The sequence below is a fragment of the Daucus carota genome, chromosome 7 (assembly GCF_001625215.2).
Source record: "Daucus carota subsp. sativus chromosome 7, DH1 v3.0, whole genome shotgun sequence".
Taxonomy (NCBI): Eukaryota; Viridiplantae; Streptophyta; class Magnoliopsida; order Apiales; family Apiaceae; genus Daucus; species Daucus carota.
This window is the reverse complement of record NC_030387.2, coordinates 35,069,589-35,094,797: the sequence shown is the minus strand read 5'-3', so window position 1 is coordinate 35,094,797 and position 25,209 is coordinate 35,069,589. Positions and strand designations below refer to the sequence as shown.

At 32.0% G+C, this 25,209-nt stretch overlaps 2 protein-coding genes and 2 long non-coding RNA genes across 6 annotated transcripts; 1 reads left to right on the top strand and 3 right to left on the bottom strand.

The window, feature by feature from the left end:
- Positions 1 to 7,440: 7,440 nt before the first annotated feature.
- Positions 7,441 to 9,076, bottom strand: LOC108221970 (uncharacterized). The gene is made up of 6 exons (XR_010285547.1): positions 8,822 to 9,076; positions 8,629 to 8,745; positions 8,456 to 8,512; positions 8,292 to 8,348; positions 8,071 to 8,209; positions 7,441 to 7,556 (listed from the first exon to the last, which is right to left on the bottom strand). It is a non-coding gene; the product is annotated as an uncharacterized LOC108221970 (long non-coding RNA).
- A 6,261-nt stretch (positions 9,077 to 15,337) lies between these two features.
- LOC135148084 (uncharacterized) lies at positions 15,338 to 18,099 on the bottom strand. Its single transcript, XR_010285965.1, has 2 exons — positions 17,749 to 18,099; positions 15,338 to 15,693 (listed from the first exon to the last, which is right to left on the bottom strand). It is a non-coding gene; the product is annotated as an uncharacterized LOC135148084 (long non-coding RNA).
- A 360-nt stretch (positions 18,100 to 18,459) lies between these two features.
- Positions 18,460 to 21,420, top strand: LOC108196103 (uncharacterized). The gene is made up of 4 exons (XM_017363212.2): positions 18,460 to 18,808; positions 18,893 to 18,990; positions 19,413 to 19,554; positions 19,930 to 21,420. The coding sequence occupies exons 1-4, from the start codon at positions 18,584 to 18,586 to the stop codon at positions 21,247 to 21,249; spliced, it is 1,785 nt and encodes a 594-aa protein (XP_017218701.1). The 5' UTR covers positions 18,460 to 18,583; the 3' UTR covers positions 21,250 to 21,420.
- Positions 21,421 to 21,866: 446 nt separating this feature from the next.
- On the bottom strand, positions 21,867 to 24,916 carry LOC108196104 (APO protein 3, mitochondrial). 3 transcript variants are annotated; one of them, XM_017363213.2, is made up of 3 exons: positions 24,766 to 24,916; positions 23,541 to 23,989; positions 21,867 to 23,197 (listed from the first exon to the last, which is right to left on the bottom strand). In XM_017363213.2, exons 2-3 carry the CDS (start codon positions 23,924 to 23,926, stop codon positions 22,330 to 22,332), a joined length of 1,254 nt encoding a protein of 417 aa, XP_017218702.1. In that variant the 5' UTR covers positions 23,927 to 23,989; positions 24,766 to 24,916; the 3' UTR covers positions 21,867 to 22,329. The 3 variants fall into 3 exon arrangements, with proteins under 3 accessions (XP_017218702.1, XP_063938421.1, XP_063938420.1); XM_064082351.1 differs by having other exon boundaries at positions 23,541 to 23,904; positions 24,766 to 24,906; XM_064082350.1 differs by having other exon boundaries at positions 23,541 to 23,945; positions 24,766 to 24,903.
- Between the last annotated feature and the right edge of the window lie 293 nt (positions 24,917 to 25,209).

The following is a 25,209-nucleotide window of genomic DNA, read 5'->3' as shown; positions in this document are numbered from 1 at the left end:
ATCAAGTGTATCAATGCATATGCAACACTGATCCAAGAAAAGCTCCCACCAAGACACTATATGAGCAGCTATCTTGGCCAGTAAATTTGCATTTAATGATGATGAGACTCAATATGTAAGGGATAAATTGTTCATAATTTCACTTGCATGTTCTAAATCAAATTAAGAACAAGAAGTCAAGAAGTAATGTTCTTGTATATATAATGCATATAGTAGATAGTCTGGGATAATTATACTGTGACCAGCAAAACAAAAAAGTACTGATCACCTATATATATAGTCTAAAAAAAAAACTATACATATATATGGGCTGTTTGGGTGAGTTTAAAATAAGTGCTTATTGCTTAAAATAAAAAAAAATGGTGTAGAAGTTAGAAGCAAGTTAAGACTTATAAGTGATTAAAGTGTTTGGAAAATAAGTAGAAACACCGAAACAAAAGCTAGCATTCCTAACTTTTTATAAGTACTTCTTGACTTTTACACAAACAGTACAAAATAAGTGCTTCTAACTTATAAGCCCAGAAGCCGCCTTAAAAGCCATTGCCAAACAGACCCATAGTCTCGAGACAGGTTAAAATTTAAGAGCAGTGGGTGTACAAAATTATGTACATAATGATGTGGCAATTAATGTGGTGGGTTAATTTTAAATGGGATTATTGATGTAAATATAGGAGGCTCATTCCAATTTATAAAATCCACCAATATATAAAATTTTGTTCATATTTATATGCACCAAGCATTTTCCAAATTTAAGATGCCAGAGACGGACATAACGATCGATACAATTAATTCTTCCTACATAAACACAAGTAATTAGTTATAATTAAGTGAATAAGCTGCCACATAAATATTGGGAAGACTGCACATATCATGTATGTTAAGCAACTCCAAAATATTTCGCACAATAATATATTAGTAACTGGGACATAATTTTATATAATAATAATAATAATATATTAACAACCGAAACATATTTTATATAGTAATATAACTTTTTAAGTACTTTCTTCGCAAAACATATATAATTATTAAGTTCTTGAATATAAAAATAATTTCTATATAATAAAATCTATGTCGTTATATTTCAAAGAGAAAACCTTAACAACAAACAACATTGTTATACTATTTTATTTTCATAAAGAATAATTTTTTATTGTTATAATTAAATATTAATTGAATTTAATTTATGAAATCTAACATCCAATCCCATCCAAAATATTAATATGAATCATTATAAAATCCTGAATAAAATTATTTATATATAGTATATATTTATTTTTAAAACATGTTAGATATTATTATTATTTTTAATGAAATATCATGATTCAAATATTGGATGACATTCTATATTTTATTTTATAATATTTTTCTTTTAAAGAGTTGAGCTTATATATATACCTGCATAACACACGTTGAAAATTTATCATTATCATAAGTATATTATAAGTTCACAAAATGCGTTAAGGTCACAAAATTCGGCTGTGGCCAACATGCATCAACTAATTTATCATTATCATAAGTATATTATAAGTTAGTTAAGTTGGCTGCCGCATGCATGTCGGGTTAATGCACCTGCCCAAAGTTGATGAGACATTATTTCTATTACTCTTATCTCATCTTTCTTTTTACGTAGTATATATTGTTACTAACTTTAACTAATCATCAAGGCGCGTAAAAAAGAAAAGAAAAGAAGGGAAGACGGCCTATAGCAACTCGCAAGTATTATGCAGTTGGTCAAGCTCAAGCTTTTGATTTATGGATTATCCTTCTCTGTTATGTTATGGATATACAGTAAAAGCAATAGGAGCCCTTTTGTGTGGACAATGGAAACAACACGTACAGCAGGGTTGAACTAGTCTTATGCTAGCTTGTTGTCTTCAAAATTTGCAAAAGTCAATCTACTAGTAACAATTAAAATGTATTTCGACCCAGTCAAGTCTCCCCATAGATCGTTTACTAATTGAGAGACATCCAGATTTTGACAATTTTGGCGGCGAGTCACCATCGTTTTACATAAAGTTGCGATTCCTCCCAATTATCTTTACACAAGCTGAATTTGTTGAACGAATTCAAATTTTATGCAAGTTGAGTGAACTTAGTTGAACCGTTGGTTCAAAATATTCATGAGCCACAAATCTAAAAGATATTAGTTTTCTATAAATTGTTTAATAGTATACTTGATTTAAATAATTTAATCAAAAAATATTCAATTATTAGTATAAATTTAAATAAATACACCCCGAATCCAACAAGAATAAATGAATAAATTCCAAGTCTACGCGTTCACATCGGCGCCCAGTCGACAAGTGCATTGGTTTAAACGATATCAACTGCAAGTCTGCAACTCACACTGACTTTATGATCTCCATTTGAATTTCAGCCGGACTAAACGACATGCAGAAGTGTAAGATGGAGCCGATACCAATATTATACGTACCGAAATATAAAGGCATGGGAAAGGCTAGAGCAATTGACGAGTCCCCCACTCCAGTGTCTCCCCTCTCTACACGTTAGGTTGGGGAGGCTGTTATGGTTATCACGTACGTACCATTAATAGTGCAACTCTAGAAGCGAGCGAGGTGGTAGAGTCGCCAGAGGCAGTTGAAGTCTTCAATTATTTCGCTCGGTCTAGCTACATCTATTATTATTATTAGGTGCCCCAATGTCAAATTCTTTTTTCAATCTTTGCGGCACGAGTCGTCCTGTCCTCAATCCTGGTAACATTAATTAAATTGTAGAGGATGACAAATGACAATCATGCAGTTTCAAATTATTCTCGGGACTTCAAATTTAAAGAAATGTCGTATCACATCCAAATTGTTTTTCAGAATCCTAATTAACGATGCTTGTGTGTAGTATACATGAAACCGTACTTATATCTCTGCTCCCGTATTATTTCAGAGATAAAGAGAAGAGAACAGAAAAGGATTATGAGAAATGAGAAGTGTTTTAAGAATTTGGTAATCTTTATTCACAAATCACAACAAGTGTTATAAAACTTTAATAAAAAAAAAGTCTAATCAAGATATTTCGTGTATTCCTGAGTTTTTAGTCTGGAAGAGGGAAAAGAAATAAAAACAAAATAATATATATATATTTATGAAAATATTGAAAAAAATTTATCCTATTTTATCAAAATTGGAGTGAAAATTTTCTACCTTTCATTCTCTCCAACAAAAACTCTATGAATACTTTTTTTGTTTTTTGTTTTTGTATTCTCCGAACAATCGGAACAATGCAATGAGATCCGAGAGCCATTCACAGCATGCGCTTCATTTCTTTCGGTAAATCTTGGCGTACATACTAATTCACTACTAACTCACTACCTGGTTTTTAGGGTAAACACATAGTCCACTTTCTTACTTCTTTCTTACTTGTTTCATACTTTGTTATCATTTTTAGCTTTATTTTAATGATTCCTTATTTTCAGTTTCCGTCGAATTTTCACTTTCAATTTCATCAAAAAAAAATTACCTATAAAATTTTGACTTTACAAAATATTTATCGACCATAATATAATCATATTCCAGTAAATAATATATACTTATATAAAATTATATTTTATCTTTCATGATTAAATATTAAATTTATCTTGTATCATGTGTCAAAAATTATTTTTAAAATTTAATATTATTTACTTAGAAAAATATTTGTACATTTTTATTAATAAAAAATCTGATAAATAAATTACTTAAATAGTAAAAGAAGGAAAATAACTAAAAGACAATAAATTTATCATCTCATATAAAAATATGATATATAACATCTAATTTAAAATATACAATAATTAAGATGATTGTTTTCTTTTTTTTTTGAAAAGAATTAAGATGATTGTTCTTCACAACATAGTTGTACAGGGAAATAAACACATAATTAGCATAACTCCATGATTTTCAATATTGATTTTTAAATTTAATTCACTGATTTTACATATTTTAGAGATGATACTTAAAAATTAAAATTGCACCTATTTAATATGCAAAGAAAGTCTGATGGAATGAATAGAATGATACACATGAAACACATACAAACATAGGAAAGCAAAGCTGTAGGCCTAGCTGATTTTTCCTTCTTTTACTATTTAAGTAATTTCTTTATCAGATTTTTTTATTAATAAAAGTGTACATATATTTTTCTAGTTAAATAATATTAAATTTTAAAAATAATTTTTGACACACCATACAAGATAAATTTAGTGTTTAATCATGAAAGACAAAATATGATTTTATATAAATTTTATATTACTTCGATAAAATAATATTTTGTAAAGTCAAAATTTTATAAGAGAATTTTTTTAGATGAAATTGAAAGTGAAAATTTGGCTGACACTAAAAATAAGAAGTTATCAAAATACAAAGAAAAATGATAACAGAATGTGAAACAAGGAGAAAGTGGGTCACGTGTTTACCCTAGAAACTAGGTAGTGAGTTAGTAGTGAATTAGAATGTACGCCAAGATTTATTGCATTTCTTTTTCGAAGAGGATTTTTCTTTTTTCGTTGGCTGTTAATATTGTTGCGCAAATCATGCATGATTAACGTCATACTTCGGAGTATGAGAGTAAACTCAAATACTCGGAAAGCAACTGTTTCTAAATAGATACAAAGGCACTTGTTTAAAATTATTTTCATTTTGTCCTAATACAAAAGAACGTTATATTCTATTCTAAATTAAAAAGTGTTTGTATGATTGATAAGTCAATCAAAAATGATTAAAACAAAAAGTGAAACAGAATAAATTTAAGATTACATGTTAACGGGAGGTATTTTTTTTTCCTTTTACAGTTTACCCTTTCTTTTATATTGTTATCTAATAAAAATTAATACCACCATTTAAGTAGAGTATATATCAAATTTATTTTTATTATGATGTTTCGAATATCTAATAATCATTCACAAATAACCATCCCAATATATAATTTAAGGATTTTTTGCCCGTTACACATGGTTATAGAGATGATTTTTTAATTAAAATTAATTATGCAAAGATTTTGAGAAAGAAATGCAATTAAAAAATGATTTAATGAAACAATTTTTCCGATTTTGTGGATGAAAAATATATTACTCTCATAATTACTGTGAACATTAATTTGAGTTGATATGATTTCAAATATCAGCTTCTCGGGCAGTTAAAAAAAATAAATTTAATTGTTTTTTTTACTAATCATTAGAGAGGGAACCTTGAAACTTTTACCTTAGTTTATTTTTCGGATCAAAAGATTCAAAACCTTTTTTGATTTGACCTTCGTTTTCTTAGATCTTCTCGTTGTTCTAGGTGATTTTATTCTATAAAGTGGTCCGAGTTATTCTGTTTTGTGGTTTTGTTCTCCAGATCAGGGAATTGTCTTGGTTTAATTAGTATTTTATTTAAGTATTTGCTGATCTAAAGTTGCAAGCATCAAAACTTAAGTATTAGTCAGGGTTCTGCTCCATGCAAAAAATGTCAATATCTATGTTTTATAGTTTAAAATTATTTTTGAACACACACAACGATGAAAAATATGAAAAAAAACATGTATTTAGATTTAGATCCTAAAAATCTATTTAAAATTTAAAGTTCTGCCGGAAGACCTTAGTGGTTTTATGATTCTATTTTAAAGACTGGTTATCTCTTGAGCGCGACCCTTTACACCCTTTCTTTAAGTTAAAAAGGTGAAAATTGAGTTTCTTCTACCGAATCATTGAACCCTCATCGTGAAAGATCTCTACTGTTTGAGTTCTCTTTGGATTTTCACTCAAGGCAATCACAAAACACAAACTATTAAATTCTGATTTAATTATTATAAATTTTATATTTATAATTTAATATATAAATTTGAGCAAGAAAAAAAAGAAAAAATCATAATAATATATTTATACGTTTTCTTAAGTTGCTATTTTAATAAAGGTCCTGTGTTGGAGTGGAAGATTTAATCCATCCATATTTGGTTTTCTCGTTTCCTGCATTTTTATTTTAATTAAATTACTAAGTTTTGTTTATTTATCTGCAATACGGACAAAAATCAATTTATACAAATTCGGCAATTTAAAAAATAAAATTCAAAATTATATTAGTCAAAACAAATTTAAGTTCCATACATTTTTAGAAGGAAAAGATTTAATCGAAAATATAATATATAAATTTTAAGTTTTACTATACACTAAATAAAAAATGATATATTTTCTTTTTCCTTCATTCTACAATATGGACATAAATCATTTTATACAAATTAGGCATTTCAGAAAATAAAATATAAATTCTGATATAAGTGACAAAAAGATGTACAAACTCCAGAGATAAGTCTTAAAAAATTCGGCACACTTATATGTTTATTAAGGCAGGAAGTAATTTATTTCAAGAAGACCGAGCTTACATTTGAAATTTCTTTGATTTGGATTTATTTGTTACTAAAGATGTATATTTTAAATGAAGTATAGAATTTTAAAATATATTATATACAGTAAAAATGAAATAATTTAACTATTAACTGTTTTTCTATGATAGGGTCTTTGCCTGCTATCTTATGAATGAATCAGAGTTTTGTTACTTGAGTGTAATCTGTTGACTCCTAATGACTGGTCTCTAAGATTTCTTACTGAAAGTCATCACGAAAATTGAAATTGAAACACATATATTTCTGCAATAGTGAAGCCAGCTATCAGAGAGGCGAACATACAGGATGCACAATAACTTAAAATGGAATGTGCATTGCAAGAATTTTATGCCACTCTGAAAAATGGACACTCTGCAATGGGAATTTTTGTTCACTGCAACATCCCTGTTTCAACCGTACCTGCTTATTGAGTAGTTCGATCATGGGATCATCTCTATCATGGAGTCAACTTCAATGGCTCCTGTCAACTCTGTCCAAGACTGACAATACAGGAATTTCAACTACTCAGATCAAACAATACCTCTCTCATTCTGTTCATATAGCAACTCTCTCTCTCCCTCCCTCAATCTACAAACACAACCACACAATGGACCCATCAAAATCCAAACATTCAGACACATATATTATACACATATCGAAACAGAAATTTACATGGGAGACAAATATTTGACATCTAAACTATATGTTACCATCTTCTGAAATTCACAGGATTGGGGGTAAAGTCTGTTTTCTTAACATCCAAGTACAACATCCATAACTTCGTCCATGCCTTTCTAAAACTTCAGATCACTATATTCTAGTGTACAGATGCATTCGATCTTCTCTCCCACCAGCATCATTCACCGATATTGTTTGCTACATCATCAACTTTGATCTCACCTACTTAAATATATCATCCCTACGTTACACTTACATTGTTTTACACATATTTATTTCATTTCAAACTTCGTTCCTCTCCAACCTATCAATCAAAGGCAGCATTAAAATATTTAATTAATGGAAACAGCTTGCACATGTTAATATAAGTGCTCGATGACATCGATCTATGTACATATTAACTTATGCATACCACGACCACACGGGTCAGCCTTCCTTGATCTTCCACTCCTTCAGGTGTACCCTCAAGTCCGAGAATTCTAGCACATGCACTAACAAAGTGCCTTGCATAGTCATAGGTATGGAATCTAAAAAGGGAAATCATCATTTAGTTATTGCAGCTTATTGCCAATAAGGGGGTAAAAAAGATATGCAAGTACATATATGTTAACATTGGTAAACTCATAAAGGGGAGCTCTTATTAATACAATAATACCCAAGCTAAACATAATAAGCAGTCATCATACTACAAATCAGCTTTATTGTATATACAGAGTATAGAGAATGGTATCAGTAACTACAGCATTATTGGTAAAGCATGATCATGCTTAATTATGAGGTAGGCATTAAAAGATTACACAAATAATATATATATACTTCTGCAGAAATCAGATTGTCTAGAATCTACAACATTCAGCTAGCAAAATTGACTCCTGATTCCTACCTAATTACCTTTAATTATGTCACTCCCCTCAGTATAATTGTATTATGATGAGCCTAGTTGCAGTTATTGTACCTATGATTTAAAATCAGCAACCGACTCATTGTGCTATGATAATAAATATGATTGCAAGCCTATAGACTACATATAAAATTTCTTACCCAACTACATCAGCAGCAAGAACAGCACGTAACAGCTCTGATCGAGACGGCAGCAGCCTGTGAATTTGAGAAGATGGAAATGGTGTGTGAAGAAACCAACCGACTTTCAGTTTGCTGTCATATTTTCTGCTTTCGACACCTTGACAATGGGCAGAAAATTCATTTGTTTTTTTACTATTATCAGGAGTATGCAAGTCATAATGGCTTATGTAAGCTGATACCTTGTGAGAATTGAGATTGTCTAATTTGCACTCATTGTAAGAATCCTTCCCGCTTACCTGATAAAGACAATATCAATCATTGTTAGTTACATAACTATCAAAAACAGGATATTATTTATTCCTAATCATTTTTAAAAACCTTCTTGGCAAATCTGTATGCTCACCAGTTTTGCACTTGCCATAGCTTGCTCTTTTTATAGCAGAACCATCGTCTCGTAGATCTGTACCAAATCATCTATATAAGATTCCTGTAATATCATAAAATGAATTCGAAAAGATAATGGTACGATCACAAAGAGGTTTTTATTTTAATTTGCTCATGAAGTTTCCTCTGCACCTCCATTTAAATCTGCAGAACTTGAGGTGATTGATGGCTAAGGCTCACTTTAATACCAAAATCACCTTAATTGCTTCAGCTTGTCGGCTTCTTCCGTTGTGCAGCCATGCATACAACCTGAGTGAGCAAACATATCAATCTCGTATCTAAGATGCAGCACTATAAAAGGACCATTCACTCGAAGAATATGAACCTATTTTCCCGTCTCTCTGTCACTCGAAGAAGTGCTATCATCCTTGCAAACTTCACAATCTTCCCGTCTCTTTGTCATTCTGCTTTCAACACTTTGACTGCATGATAGCATTAAAAATTTTACAAATATTAAAAAGTAAGATTAAAAAGTAAGGGTTCTTGAACAGATTCATCGACACAATCTTTATCTTTTTCGTTCGCTTCAGCTGCTGCATATTGAGATTCTCCTAGGAACAATTAGGAGATAGATGTTCTTTGTTTTTTGAATTTTGGGATGTGGTGGATTTGTTTGAATTTTGAAACCCAGTGCGTATATTGGGTTGAGAACTGTTAAAGTAGATTGAGAGTCACACAATAATTACACATACTAATTTAACACAATTACACACAGTAATTTAACACAATCAAACATAATATAGTATAACAATACTCAACTGGTTTAAAGATTTAATAAATGACTTCTCCCTCTCAGAACTAAAATCAAGCACTTGGTTTACGGTAACACATTTAAATATATTACATATTTCAAATATAAAAACTATTCAATATTAATCTTCTCATAAGGGAAAAAATTATCACAAAAATTAGTCACTCGTTAACGTAATCTGTATCAAAAATATCACTTTATCGTTAGTCGAAATTCTCTGAAAGTATTATAGAATGAGTTTCGCACATTTTTTATGAATGATATTATATCTAAATGAAAAGTTCTGATTTCTACTATTCTAACTAGGGCTGTAAATCGATACGGACTATCCGGTGTCTCGGCTCATATTCGGCTCGAAAATATGATACATGTCTCATATCCGTTTTGAAAACGATCCAAATCTGGCGGAAAAATTAAGCCCGTATAATATATGATCCCGGATACGAGCACACCTATACCCGCTCAGATTCGGTCTCATATAATTTTTTATAATATGATCCTACCCGAATAACCGAATATGATCCACGGTTCATATTCGATTCAAACTCATATACCTATTATTTTAACACCATCATATTTGCAAGTAAATAGTCATCATTTTATAAAATTGTACTATCTTATTTAAGTTTATATCTTCATAAAATATGATTTATTTAATGTGATAATGCTTATTATCTTCATATATATTTAATAAATGACATATACCAACACATAACTATAAGTTTTAATTCAAAATTATTATCCTTTATAATATTATGTTTACTTGGACTAAATGATAATTATTTGAACAACTGAAATAATAATGATATTTGATGTTAGTGGATCATATCCGGCTCATATTCGATGGATCATAAACTACCCGGTTAAAAAATAGAAAATACGATACTGGATCATATCCGGTTCGGATCCGAATCTCAAATACCCGGGATCGGTTTATACCCGAATAAAACGATCCCGGACCCAAATCTGGACAACCTAAAAATAATATGATCCGGTACTTGAGCAGAGGGGTACCCGGGATCACCCGGATCATTTTACAGCCCTAATTCTAACTAATATTGTTAGATTTTTAAAATTTTATCAGCTATAACTGAGAATCTTTCATTTGGATAGCCCAGTGGTGGGTTTATCCTCTATTGTCCCGGGACATCCGGGTTCGACAGATACTAATTTGTAAGGCATATAAACCTGCATTGTTAAAAAAAAACCATTCATAAAAAATATGCGAAACTTAATATATAATATTTTCAAAATTTCGACTAATGATGGAGTGATATATAAATTCTTCTACTGAGTCACTCATTTGAGTCAGTTTTGTAATCGGTGACTCACCTGATACGTTTGGAGTAAGGGACGTACTTTATAGTTAACCCATCGACAAACACATGATATGAGTCGGGATAACTTGTGTTTGGACATGTCTAAAAGCACATCAAGTTACCTTATTTATTATCTCGATTATGATAGGTTGAAAAACCTAGAATTTTTTTATTAAATTATTTTTATTTTTAAATTTTTTATGGAAATGTAAAAGATCATTTCAAAAGATCATTTAAAGTATTTTTATTTTTATATTAATAATATTTATATACAATAAATTTCAAATAGAAAACAATTCCTTTAAATATATAAATTAAAAAATAAACTTTACTCATTAATATCCAATAAACTTTACTCATTAATAAATAATAATAATAATAATAATAATAATAATAATAATAATAATAATAATAATAATAATAACTATTTTTTCAGTCAAATAAAAGGGACTCGTATTAAATGGAACGTTTTCAAATTAGGCTGTACAAAGCGGTAGGGAGGCGTAGGACAGTTTGGCATGTGATATAGAGGAGTAGATAGGATGTGGTCACGTGGACTGTGGGAGTTCGGAGCGCAGTTTTTGGTAAAGTAGCTGGCTGCACAGTGTTTTTATATTATTTAATTCAAAGCTCATACACGTGTCTGAGGAGGAAGCAGCATTCCGTATGTAGTCAATGGCAAGGGATGTAGATACGAAGTATTTGAGGAGGGTTTTTAGTAATTACATCCTCAAACAGCCTTCAGGCTTTATAATATAAATAGAAATAGATAAATAGATAAATAGATTATAAATCATCGAAAGTCATGTATTATTTTTTAAATATGGTATACGTATATCTAAGGGGATCGTTTGGTACACAGGGTTGTGGAATCTGTTACCAATTTTATCGATTCCAAATCATACTTGGTGTTGAGTTGAAAAGATACTTTCAAACTCATAATGTTTGGTTGATTCAATATCATTTGTTGTAACTCATTGTTTTGAACATTAACATCAACTACGAGGATATTATGTTCACAAGTGATGTATTTTGAATTGTTCGTGATTTGATTATAATACTTTTTAAATTAAAAAATTTAAATATTTTATGTGTTAATCAATCTGAAAACAAAACGACTATATGTTTAACTCGATTTTTAATTGATAATCGATTGTAATTCATAGTTCGGCAGTTTGTCTGGACTGAAATTCAGTAGTAATTTATTAAATTTTCCATATTTTGTAAAAAGAGAAAAGTTAGGACTCGGGATTTCCCCCTATGAGAGCACTTGGAGTGGACAATGGACATACATGATCGTTTTAAGGTCTTTGATTTGGGCCTCACTAGACTAGATGCAAGATAATTTTCGATGTCCAGTGAGCTTTAGCGGCTTCTGTCATTTGAAGTCCATTTTGTAACTTATCTTCTCCCGACCATGTCCAGCCCATATCAACACCCCACCTCACTGTTTAAAAAGAATTTTAGGGGTCATTTGTTAAATCTCAACAATTATATCCGGATGAGTCGAGCTTCTAAACGATTAGTTAATCAATGATGTGAATGAATGCTATTGTTTGTTTTCTCTTTTTCTAATTTATCTGGATGACTAACTTATAACATGAATTAATATCAAATATATTGTTTTATTAAATAATTGGTACTATTATGTATTATATATATTTCAAATAATTTTAAAATATAATATGATTGCTAAAAATTTTATTCATTTTAATTTTTAAAATTTATATTATAAATTTAACTTTTATTATAATATTGATGGAAAACTGAAACTTAAATCATATAATGAAATAAACTATTTTTTCTATCACCCATATACTTGTGTCTGGCGAATTTTATTTATTTTAATATTTAATATTTTTCAATAATGTAATATATTTTTTAAATATTTAATTTCAAAATACAAATATTAAATATTTTCGATAATTTGGCTTATTAAAATATATTTATAAATAAATATTGTTAAATGTCAAAATCTTCGGTATTTCAAATTTATAAAATAATTATATATAAATATATAAAATAATATAAAGAATTAGATATATTTGTATTATTAAATAATAAAGATGTTATGATAATGTAATTAGATTAGTTTCAATATAAATTTATAAAGACATATTATAAACCAATAATGCAAAAGAAAATACCAAAATTATTTGCACGAAGGCTAGGCCCTTAAGAAAAGGTATTTAAGTAGTACATTTCGTTTCGGTGTGGTTCAACCAACTTTTTAAGCTCCAGTCGTCCAGTTAAATTTTATGCATCGTCCAGGTATTCTTGTCTCGTCCAGCCACAAGTAAACATAAACAAATGATCTGAACCATCGTGCACCTCTCGTTTAGTTCCTTTATTTTCATCCAGATGTTATCAAATGACCCCTTAGATAACCAACAATCAACATTAACATTGAAGGAAAAGAATTATGGTTAACAATTGGGGTGTTCCGTCACTGAGCAATGATAGAATTTTGATATTATTTTATCACGTAAATATTAAAATTTCTGCGCCGAATAAATTAAACAGATGCTTTACTAGAATTATAAGCTCAGCTTGTGAGCTTATAATCTAGAATAACTTATACTAGCCTTAAACCCGTGCAAAACACGGGCGACAATATAATTGTATATTATTATTTATAATTTAAATTTTAATATTATTTTATTAGTGTTTTAGTATTAATGAATTAAAATTTTATTAAATTATATTGATTGGCTGATTATATTCACTCCTAAAAATTTAACTAATTATAAATTATATTTAAAAAAAGAATGGTGGAGTTTTTATCTCTATCTCATAGTACATGACAAAGTGTTTGTAATTTGAAGAGTATGAAACTGTTTAATGATGTAAGGGGAATAGAACTCTACTTGTTGCATGCAAAACACGGGCGACTATATAATTGTATATTATTATTTATAATTTAAATTTTAATATTATTTTATTAGTGTTTTAGTATTAATGAATTAAAATTTTATTAAATTATATTAATTGGCTGATTATATTCACTCCTAAAAATTTAACTAATTATAAATTATATTTAAAAAAAGGAATGGTGGAATTTTTATGTCGTAGTACATGACAAAGTGTTTGTCATTTGAAGAGTATGAAACTGTTTAATGATGTAAGGGGAATAGAACTCTACTTGTTGCATACTTGCAGTTATAAATGAAAATGACCAAACCAAAATTTTGGACGACTACCAATTATACCTATGTTGCCTTATTATATTATAGTATAGATGTATCGCTTATGATCTAGAACAACTTATATGTATCGTTTGTGTAATAAATTTATAAGTCAATTTTTGATTTATAAATCAAAAATGTAAAAGTTGAGAAACTTTTTAGTGACTTATTTTTATTTTTGAAATTTTACTTTTACAAATATATGGAGGATCACTTTTAAGATGATTTATAGAAATTTATCATTATATCAATAATTTTTATATGCCACAAGTTGTAAATTCCTAAAAATTTACCCAAGCACATAAAATAAAAGTTATTTCTCATTTATAGCACTTTTTTAAGTTACGCCAAAGCCCCTAAATGATTGAAGTAAAAGGTGTTTGACTGGATTTATAAGTTAAAAAACTATTGTTTGTGTAAAAAATTTACAAGTCAATTTCTATTTTCGGATTTATAATTTAAAATATGAAAAATAGAAAATCCTAATTTTTCTAATGACTTTTTTTTATTTTTGAAATTTAATTTTATAAAAGAGTACATATAAACTATTTATAATAATTTATCATTATATTAATAATATTTATATCCGATAAATTATACATTAACTAAATTAAAAATTATTTTTAACTTGATTTATAAATTATCTGCTTTATGACAAAAAAAATAAAAAAAAAATTATCTGTTTAATTTTGAAAAAACGCTTAATACAAAATCGGAGCGTTTTAAGACCGATTCCGCTTACGCGACTGCTTGCGCTTTTTACCTCAGCGTTCCGCCGGATAATTGAGAAGGTCACTTGTAACTTCTCTGCCCGTATACAAAGAAGGCAGTCCAGAAAAGCTTTGGCCAAACAGGCCCTTAAGTTTTATTTCCCTTGACACGAAAAAAAAGAGAGGAAAAGAACGAATTATATTTTGCTCGCTAAAACGGGAGATGGCAGTAATCACTAAGGCTGTGTTCACTTCATGGAATGGAATGAGGGGAGAATGGAATGAAAAATTATATAGAAGTTTCAAGGAGAAAGAAGAAAGTATGAGATAATGGTGACAAAATATGAATGTAGTTAATTTTTTTGTAAGAAAGATTGTGAAGAAACATGATGTTGAAATGGAATGAGCATTCCTTCCAAAACATGTGGGTTAGAGTTATAGTTAAAATAGTAAGGTTGGAATGATTGAAGGAATGAAAATTATATATATTTTCTTTGATCAACACCATTTTATAGTACAAGATTCATTCCATTCTCCCTCCATTCCATTCACTCCAAGTGAACACAACATAAGGTTGTGTTCACTTCGCATGAATGGAATGGTGCCGGAATGGAATGGAAGAAGGAATGGAATGAGAAAGGAATGGTCATTCCATTCCCTTGTTCACTTATCCAATTATTTAGGATGGAATGGAATGAAATTAGTGAAAAAAATTTTTAAGATTTTTTTATTGATATTTATTATAAATTCTTTTCTAAAGTACTCATCAATTTTTAATTTAATAGTAATGGAAGCAATATTTAATTTAATCATTGTAAAACCTGATTGTTAGTTTGTAATTTGAAAAAAAAAAATATTTCAAATCGACAAAATAAATACAATTAACTAAAGGCAATATATACAAATTTTAAATTGAACTTCATCAAAATAAGTACAAAATAAAAATCTGAAATATTCATAAGTGCATAACTAAGACAAAAAAAAAAAAAAGATATCCCGGCTTGATATCCCGGCCTGAAGTTGGTAGTTTGACGCTCAATGAAATTTCCAAAAATCCAAGATATCCCGGCTTGAAAACATTGTCAGCTTTGTATGCTCCATTGTTCACAGGTTCTAAAAGAGACTCGACCAATTTCTCATCTTCTAGTTTAGACCACTTCCTTTTGATTCTCCATGCGCCTCTTTCCACGTCCATTCCACGTTCACGATAGTATCAGTATTTGATTCCATGTCTGTAAACAATGAAGACAGAAAACATAAATTATAGAGTGCAGATTCTTTTCGATCATTCTAGGCTCTCTCTCTCTCTCTCCTTTCACCCATGCAGAAGAAATATGTATATGAACTGTTTGAACCTCCTTAATGGTGATTCAGGGGTCATTTCTTTATAACTGAATATAGTGAACATGGAAATATAGTTCTGTCTTGAGATAGCAGAACACAAGAATGCTACACTTCTAAATTATATACTTTGACATGCTTTTATATACAGAGGAAAGAAGATTTTGACATGCTTTTATATACAGAGGAAAGAAGATGAAGTTTACGTTTTCGATGCTCACTGCCTTAACTTAATGCCACTTGACCTCAAATTTTAATTCAGCAATTTTCATTAGAAATCATTAGTATGCAAATTTTTCTCCATAAAGCGCGATGACAAGGCCTATTATTTGAGAATAACCAAGTCATACATGAAACTAAAACATCAGCGTCATCAACAGCCAACTAAATCACAAATAAACCCAATTCTTGTTAAAGATTTCACAAGCTGTCCATCAAAATAAACTCACCTGAATAACCCAATTCTGAGAAAAGATTCCAGACAGAATAGTCCAGCTCCAACACTTGCATTACGATTTGGCAGACTAATCACCATATTCACAATAAGCAGAACCCATTTTTTATTGAAATTCTAAAGCATATTATAGAAGAGTAAACCATTATCATACAAGAGCAAACCATTTCCGCTGTAATAGAGAATTCAGGATAACTTCTTTATATTTTATACACAAAAGAAGAGTGCTTTTCTGATATTAATATACATATACAAAGTACATAGAACCTTTGTTAAATAAAGTCAAAATCATTTAAGCAGGGAACATTAGAGCAAGTTCTCTATTAGAACAATGTATAGTATTTATGAGCTAGGAGATTTCAAAATGAAGCTCCAGTACATTAACAAGATTCTTTGCAGCACTACGACAGTACTGGCCAGTTACGACCAACCAAGACATTTATATATTAATTGTAAGACATTTATATATTAATTGTAATTTTACCAATACAATAAGTAGAGGGAAAAAGAGCATATATTAATTGTAATTGGAGTCTACATAACAACCAAGACATTTATATATAATCTGCACTTTTTCTCATCCTTAGTTGAGCTAATGCAATTGTGGTCAGCTATAAATAAGCCATTGTAGTGAATTTTAGTGAATTAAGTTTTCAAATTCTGTACTGTAATATCAAGTTTCGTAGCTTATATTTCAGTTTGTCCTCTACAAAAAGAACATAAACAAATTACCAAATTTAGTATACATTTCAGTTTGGATTATCATTTTCAAATGAAATTTTCCTTTACAGGTTTAACTTATCATGGGAATGTGACCTTTTATTATAATTTACGATGATTACACTGTGCTTCAAAATGTCTCTTACCACTTTCATGCTACCAATACAAACACAAAAGGAATCATCAGTGAAAATGCTAATGATATAAATCCCCCAGTAGCTCCAGATGACGGAGCTGTGTACTTCTACTTCACATGTGTAGCCCATTTTGCGAATACTTCCATTGCAGCTATCATCGGTGGTAAAGTAGAGTTTTTGTCGCGTGTCAATGTTATATTAATTGTTGAGTTAATCCTTGCTATTAATTTGATTCACTTACCTCTCACCTCTCCATTTCATTTTCTAAACTCTCTCAATCTTCACTAATCAATTGTTTATAAACACACACACTGCTTAAAACTTTTTATTGCTACAAGCACTCTTCTTGTTACAAGCAGAAGCTGAGGAAAGGACTTTATCCCATAATTACACTACTAATTACCAAACAAAAAGCAACAATTCATAATCCACCTCAAAAAAACAATCAAAACTCAATAAAGCAAATATACAAACACATAAATTCGTAATATCGACAATTCATACATAATCAAAATCAACAATTAATCAGAATCAACAATTCAAGCTGATAAGGGGGAGGGGGAGGGAGCGCGAGCGGGAGAGGGAGAGGGAGAGAGAGGGAGAAGGAGAGGGAGAGGGAGAGAGAGAGCGCTAACCGAGAGAGAGCTAATTGAGAGAGAGTGCTTGGGAGTTAATTGGGAGAGAGAGCGCGCTCTATTCGGAGAGAGAGAGAGAGATAGCATCCAGGAGAGAACCATCGCTGCGGGCTAGGGCAGTGAGTATAGATCGTCTTCTTCCCGTTGGCCGGACATTTTAATTTGACGATGGAATGAATCTGTACCGCATGTTTTAAAAGGAATGAGTTGTTATTTTTTTTAGTCCAAAAGGAATGGACCAGGATACCTCATTCCATTCCGCTGGCCCAACCAAACAAGTTAATTTTTCATTCAGCCCGGAATGGTCATTCCATTCAGCCCAAAATCATTCCATTCAAGTGAAGTCAACAGAGCCTAGGAGCCTCTCCAACGGTACTCCTAAATCATTCTCTAAACAATAATATAAAATATGGCTCCTAGTAAGTTAATACACCGGAAAACGTGAGAACTCCAATGCTACTCTTTATATTTGGCTCCTTATTCACATTTTATATTTATTTTATATAAATGAGAGGAAAAAGTTAACTAAAAGAGAGAGAAGATTGAAGGGAAAATAATATAATATTGAGTTAGGAGCTACTAGATGCTCTTTAAAAGAAAGGAGAGAGAGTAGTCTCCTAAATTTTTAAAGGGCATCTAGGAGCCCATTTGAGCACTAAATTTTGATTTGCTTCTAAATTTTAGACTTATGAGCTTGTTTAGAGAGCCCATTGGAGTTGCTCAGAAGTGGGAAAAATTAAGTTGATTTCAAATTGAAAAGAGGGGCACCAAAACCACACACGCTTTGTTCATGAAAATGGCTGTTTAATTCATCAATTTGAGGCGATCTAACTCCATGTTTACACCCCCTGCATCCTCCGCTCGCAAACATCAAAACAACAACTCAAACTCAAACTCCCCACCCACTTTAACTCCAATCTTCAACTCTCTTCTCAAAACCAACTGGAGAAAAAGATGCAACACCACCAGGAGAACCCCTTATCGTTTCGCCTCTAACAACGCAACCCCTTTGGCCTCCGCCCCTCCTGAACAACCCCATTTCGTCTCCACCTCTAAAAATGTAACCCTTTTATTCTTTTTTTTTTTCTATGTGAAACTGATGATTGGGGTTTAATTTATTTACTTTTTTTTTTCGTTTTTGCAGGTGGTGTTACTTGATTGGTGGCTTACTAAGCTTCAAATTGAAGGTAGTACAAGCCCTAAGGCCTTCAAATTTGGTGTTGGAGGAAAGGCGTTTGATGGGTATTACTGCACTTTTGTTTATGAAAGTTATATACTAACGTTTATGTGATTGGGCCTTTTTTTGGCGATATCATGTGCCCTTTGCAATTTTTTTGTTTTTTGCCGATATTATGTGTGTCTTTTGTGTAAATTTTGTTGTTTCAAGCCCTAATGGTTGTAATATTTGTTTATAGTTTTGAAGTTAGATTGGCTTTTGTGGAATACTAGTTGATTTAAGTAATGTATTTAGATGCTTTTATGGCTTATGTTGAACTAATAGGGTTGGGAGCAGTATTCATATTTTTTTAGGGGGGTATTGTTGATCTTGCTGCTGATTTTAACTGTGTTTTTATGGATTGCTGCTGTTTTATTGTTTCATTTTAGAGAATTAAGTCAAGTACAATTGTCTTGTGAGGTAATAACTTAGAAATTTGTACTAACAGGCGAGAATCAACACATTTTTTCTCTGGAGAAATTGTTAAAAGGCAGGATGAAATAACTCTGGAGAATGTGGAGGGCATCACTATCAGACTTGATAGTCTCCTTAACAGGTTTCGCACACTTGAAAACGGCTTTACCTCCCAGGTACAGCGTTTTGTTTTTCTAGATGGCTAACTATGCAGAGTGTGAGTTATAGGCAATTGTGTATGTGTTGCGGAAGCTGTATGTTAATACTGTGCATTTCTTGGACTCATTTCACCTAGCCTATTATCAGATTCCCCCATTTCAGCTTTTTTTAAAGATTTGACATGCCTGCTTCAATGCTCCTTGTTCTCAATATATTGTCCAACTTGATCACGTGTTAGGGAAGAGCTGCTGAACAGTTGTAAAATATAGAAAAGCAGTCTTTTAAAATGTTTTGAAAAATTCGTGCCCATATATATAATTTTAAAGAACAAAATACAAGATGTAAACCATTGTCTTGCAAGTGCAGCCAGTATTAAGCATTACTTTAAACAGGTCTGTGATCATTTCTTTCTCGGATTTCCATTTGACTGGGAAGAGTTTGGTGCTCAATATTTTGGAGGACAATCCATCCATGGAGCTCGTTCATCAAAAGGTACTCGTACATCTTCTGATGACATTGATGAACGAAGGTGTCTTTTGTCTTCGTTTGATGACATTCCAGTGACTCGATTATTTGATCATATGATGGTCACCTCTGGAGATTATAATGAATGCTCGTTAACCAGGAGTATTTTTGATCATATCCTTAGCGAGTATGGAAGCTCTTCTGCTGAGTTAAAGGAAGAAGATACTGATCGGATACCAGCAGAGGATTTTTTGGTTGATGAAACCAAAACTCCACTTGATGTAAGTGGGGAAAATAACAAACCACTTGTCGCTGGGTGTTCTTCGCTTGATAAAGCTTCAAGAGATGAACTGGAACACAAAGATGACAATGTTATCTTGGATGATGTGTCTATGGGAACTACTAACAACCTCCTGACAGTTCACAGTCAATCTAAAATGGATGAAGATGTCCGTGCGCTTAGCAAATTTGTTCCAACAAGAAATAAAACTAGATTGGAGACTTTAACAAGCCAGCAGCAGGAGGGTCTTCCTTCAAATACTACTACGAATCCAGATACTACATCAAGGACCTCTACAAGGCAGTATGCTGACACAACTGTTACACATGTTGCAAGTGTCAGTCAATCAGCCATACCTAATGCAGCGAATATCAAAGTTGACAGAGTTCTTGATAGCTCTAGTTCAAAAAATTGCACCACGTGCAACCATTTAGGTAAAAATGATTCCGCAAAAAGAGGTACTATGTCGGAAATGTTGATGAACAGTCAAGAACTGAACTTGTTCGCCGCTACATTGGATCCAGGAGTAACTGCTCCAATTCCTGCACCGGAGATGTCCAGAAATCGCATCAAAGTACCTCAGGTAGATATGGAATCTAGAACACTTAATAAATCTGGATCGAAAAAGTTAAGAAGAAATCTGAATACTGGCAGTGGTCTTTTGACTAGAAGCCAAGCTCGTGGTGTTTTGACTAGATGCAGAGCCAAATTAAAGAAGCTGCGAACAGATTCAAAGGATATTACTGCAGAACATGATGTAACTGCTGAAGAGGATGCCGCACATTTTGCCCAAACTACAAAGATAAGTGATTCCTGCCCTATATCAGAGGCTGAGAAACTGGAAAAAGATGAGTCAAGAAGACATGTACCGGACAAGGTTTTGGAAGTGAATAACAGGCATCTCGACAGGCCTGAAGTTAGAAGATCCGGCAGGAGAAGGAATGTTGTAAATTACCGTGAGCGCTAACTGTAACCAATTTGCTAATTGCATCGGCGACAATAAATTCGCCCCCCTTTTTTTGTCTCACCATCTCCCTTTTCTTTCTTGGCCGCCTCCAATGTTCTAGTTATGATGTTTATTTTTGCATTATATTTTAGCAATCAAGAAATTATGGGACCTCTTTCTCCCAGGTGCAAATGATTTCCTTAAGTCATCGAATGTAAATTTTAAAGTTGCCTTGGCGTTTACAGATAAAGCATAGCTCGGATCTCCTCTGTAAAACTTTATGCCGAGGCTACTTATCTCATTGACAGTGACAAAGTCCACATTTTTCCGGACACAATTTTTACCATCGGTTTTCAGACAGGATGTATAACTAAATTGGAAAATCTAATAACTTATCTTAAGAAACCCAAATTATTTCCTTTAAACATGTAGTATAATCAAAGCAATAAAATGTTATCTGTTACTCCCCTTGAAAAATTATATATTGCATCCTCCCTAAAACATGCTATAATTATTCGTGAAACAAGATAGGAACTTGATGCTATAATGATTCATCTCTCGCCAATATGATTCATCTCTCTTCTTTCACAAGACCACCGGCGATAATATTATCACCACCGGATCTATAGAGTAATCAGTGGATCTACAGAGTAGTTGCTTAAACTTAAAAGGAAAAGTGTGAGGTGCCATCATTGTTGCAACATTAACTGAACTTCAAAACATGCTGATGATTAACACATCAGTCAGGGATAGAAGAAAAAAATAATCAAGTAACAAAAAAATCTTCTACATTTGTGTGTGCAAGTAGTCAAGATGAGACAGTATCTACAACATCTTGCCCAGAGGCACAATGACTTTAATACTCCCCTTCCATTCATAAGACCTAATTGAGATTTTCCAAAAACCTTCCTTTTACAGCAATAGTCAATTAGTCATGACTCATGATGCAATATGGTAACTTATCTCATTTTCTACTATGGCTTATCCACCGAGAGAGTGTTTTGTAAATGCTGATTCCCCAGTGCAAAGAATAAAGTAACAGGGACAGTATTAGGGACAGCGCATCTTCTACATGGAACCTACTGCTCAGAAAAACAAGCGTTAAGTAACAAGATCAACTTCATCACGATTTGGAGCAACCACATCCAATCTCATCATACTCCTATACTCATCTGGAATAGGTGCACCACCATGCACACACAACTCCACCACAGCAGGTGCCTTCCCATAAAAGCTCCTCAGATTATTAACTAATGGAGGTCCACTCAAGTCAGGAACATGCCAGACATAGTTAGGACCAACAATGTCATCAATTGTTGCTTCCTGCCAAGCGTGCAAACCATTGCGAGTCTGGTGCTTAGATGCCTTGCATTTCCTCACCTTGTGTCCTTTAGGGCCTACCTGAACCTCAGGACAATATCCACAAGTGTGAACTTTGTACTTCTCCATAATCTTCTTGGCTCCTGAGATCATTTCAAACCATGATTTGAGCGTCATTATGCTTAATCCTCTCAAGCCCTTCTCCTCCACATGCTCTGGTTGCATTTGTGAGAGAACATTACTATCCAGTTGCATTATATGATTCACTGAATCCTCTGTAGTTGCAGAATTCATTTCTACATCTCGTTTACTCTCTTCTATTTCAGCCACCGACTCAAAATCTACTATTCTACCTTCTATAGAGTACACAGGTCTTGTTCTTCTCTTTGTGGGATATTGGTCAAGGTCAACGCCAGCCTGTATACAGAGCTCCAAAATGGCAGGGATGCGTCTAATTGTATTCCTCTCATCATGCCCAACTCTTGGTTTTCCGACACGGTCATTGAGGTGGAAACAATTGCGAAAGCAAATTACATCATGAGTGCCTCCTCTTTTCCATACATGTGTAGCATCACGAGAACCACTATTTGTACCCATACAGGTCCTAATTTCATGTCCTGCGTGACCAACGTGAATCTCAGAGCAGTACCTGAAAAGAAAATACTGTGTTAGGGTTCCTACACAAAAGACCCTTCACCTTTGGAGGAATTACTTGTCAGTTGTCACTTTAGGGCAATTGACATTTTGCTTGATACTAGTAGAGAGAAATGACGTACTAATCTCAATCATATACTCTGGCAACTTAAAAGAACTAACTGACTTCAGACGAGAAGGGTAATTATATTAAATGGAAGTGAACTTTGATACTAGTTATGAAGTTGGAACAACTTAATGCATTTATTTCATTTGAAAGTCTTAGCCTAAGCTGAAACAAGTATGGGGTCGTCGGGAACATCCTTCATCCAATAGTAAACCTACATTCGTGCACATACCTGCATCGCTGAACAGGAATTGTTTTGACCAGTTTAGATAACCCAGAAAGGAGAATTTCCCTACTTCGGTGGACCTGATGAGCAATGTTGACAAGCTCAGGTACGAGAAGGCCATTGTCTGGTGGTTCTTCTAACATCCTACATGGCTGGGCCTTCCTAGCTTCTTTCTCCACTTTTGCCTTCTGAATCAGAATTTTCATTGGTGTTACATATGGTTTCCTCTCCGATTTGCTCTTAGGGGACTGCGGTAAATCTTTATACAAGTGATCATGTCTTTCTCCAGCCTCGACCGTTAGAGTTCGCACAAAATTGCAACACGATGTTGGACTGAATCGACAACTTAGTGCCTTGATATGGAAACCCTCTGTTAGTACCTTTCGCTGCATTAGTCAATGAAGAGGCCTTCTTTGGAAAGAGGATTAAGATTTCTCAGCAGATTATATATTTAGCTGCAGCGAGGTAAAGGAGAAAAAATGCAAAAAACACACTCTCTCAATATTGGTAAATTTCATATAAAACTAAGATGAGCCACTCAAATCTCAATGACAAACATTTATCCGAATTGCAAGAGGTGAAAAAGTGAAAAAAAACCCACAGAAGATGTTAATTAATACGTATATAAGCCAAAATTACTGACCATAGATAAGCATCAAGTCGTTATTCAATCACCAAATATAAGAGAGAAGTTACAGAACAGCAAACCCAATTATACTACTAGCTGCGTTATATATAATTTTTATAATACTATATCCAAAGGAAGTCATAAAATCTTCATATGCTAATTACAAGGAAAAATATACATACACAAGCAGTCACACTTTCCGTTGACAGGGAAAACAATCAAACACTAATTGAAAGCCCTATTCCAATTCTTGCAAATTGGTCCAGCACAACATAATCACGCTATTTGTGTATATACCACATTCTAATATCATGTAACAAATTAAAACTAAACAATGAGTATGATGAACAACTGAACAAGTCGAAAAAAATTCGAGAACAGGTAGAATACAGAGAACCACTAGCAAGCTAATGAACATTTTATCTACCACTTTAAAATAAACATTTCTAATCACAACAAAATTAATTTCCAATTTTAGGTTAATGCCCTGTACTATGCTTATCTTTATGATTTAATTAATCAAGTGTGAGCTAATTAGAGGATAATACATATAGATAATAAAATGAAAAAGCATCAAGCAATTAATTCAATTGTATATCTTACATGGGGAATCGAGGCGGTGGTGCTGCGGTGGTTTGATGGCGGTTGATCGCGACTCACCGTTCTGGCAGTAGCCAAGTAAAACGTGTCGTTGAGAACTCAACGTCTCACTCAGAGTTATGCAACTGCGCTCCTTTACCTTGTTCAAAAATATATTGCATCTTTTATGCGAAAATCCGGAGATTTTTAGTTAAAGAGAGATAATCTTTTTTTATCATAATTAATAAATAGATGAATAAATATTTTATATTATTCATGTAAATATGTAATATTTAATTACAATTTATGTTACAAATATATTTAAAAGTATTACTGAATAATATTATTTTATATACATAGAAATATTAATCCTATTGATTTATATCAACGTAAGAAAGGAAAAATATCGATATTTTGAAAATAATTTGCAAAAAATTATAAAATAAAACTTTAGGAAATTAAACAAAT

Excerpts from the sequence above, each read along its gene's own strand:
- LOC108196103 (XM_017363212.2), top strand. The coding sequence starts at position 18,584 with ATGTTTACACCCCCTGCATCCTCCGCTCGCAAACATCAAAACAACAAC. Across the intron at positions 18,991-19,412 it reads GGAGGAAAGGCGTTTGATGG|GCGAGAATCAACACATTTTT; the intron begins GTATTACTGCAC and ends TTGTACTAACAG. Across the intron at positions 19,555-19,929 it reads AAAACGGCTTTACCTCCCAG|GTCTGTGATCATTTCTTTCT; the intron begins GTACAGCGTTTT and ends TACTTTAAACAG.
- LOC108196104 (XM_017363213.2), bottom strand. The coding sequence starts at position 23,926 with ATGCAGCGAAAGGTACTAACAGAGGGTTTCCATATCAAGGCACTAAGT. Across the intron at positions 23,198-23,540 it reads ATTCCTGTTCAGCGATGCAG|GTACTGCTCTGAGATTCACG; the intron begins GTATGTGCACGA and ends TTTTCTTTTCAG.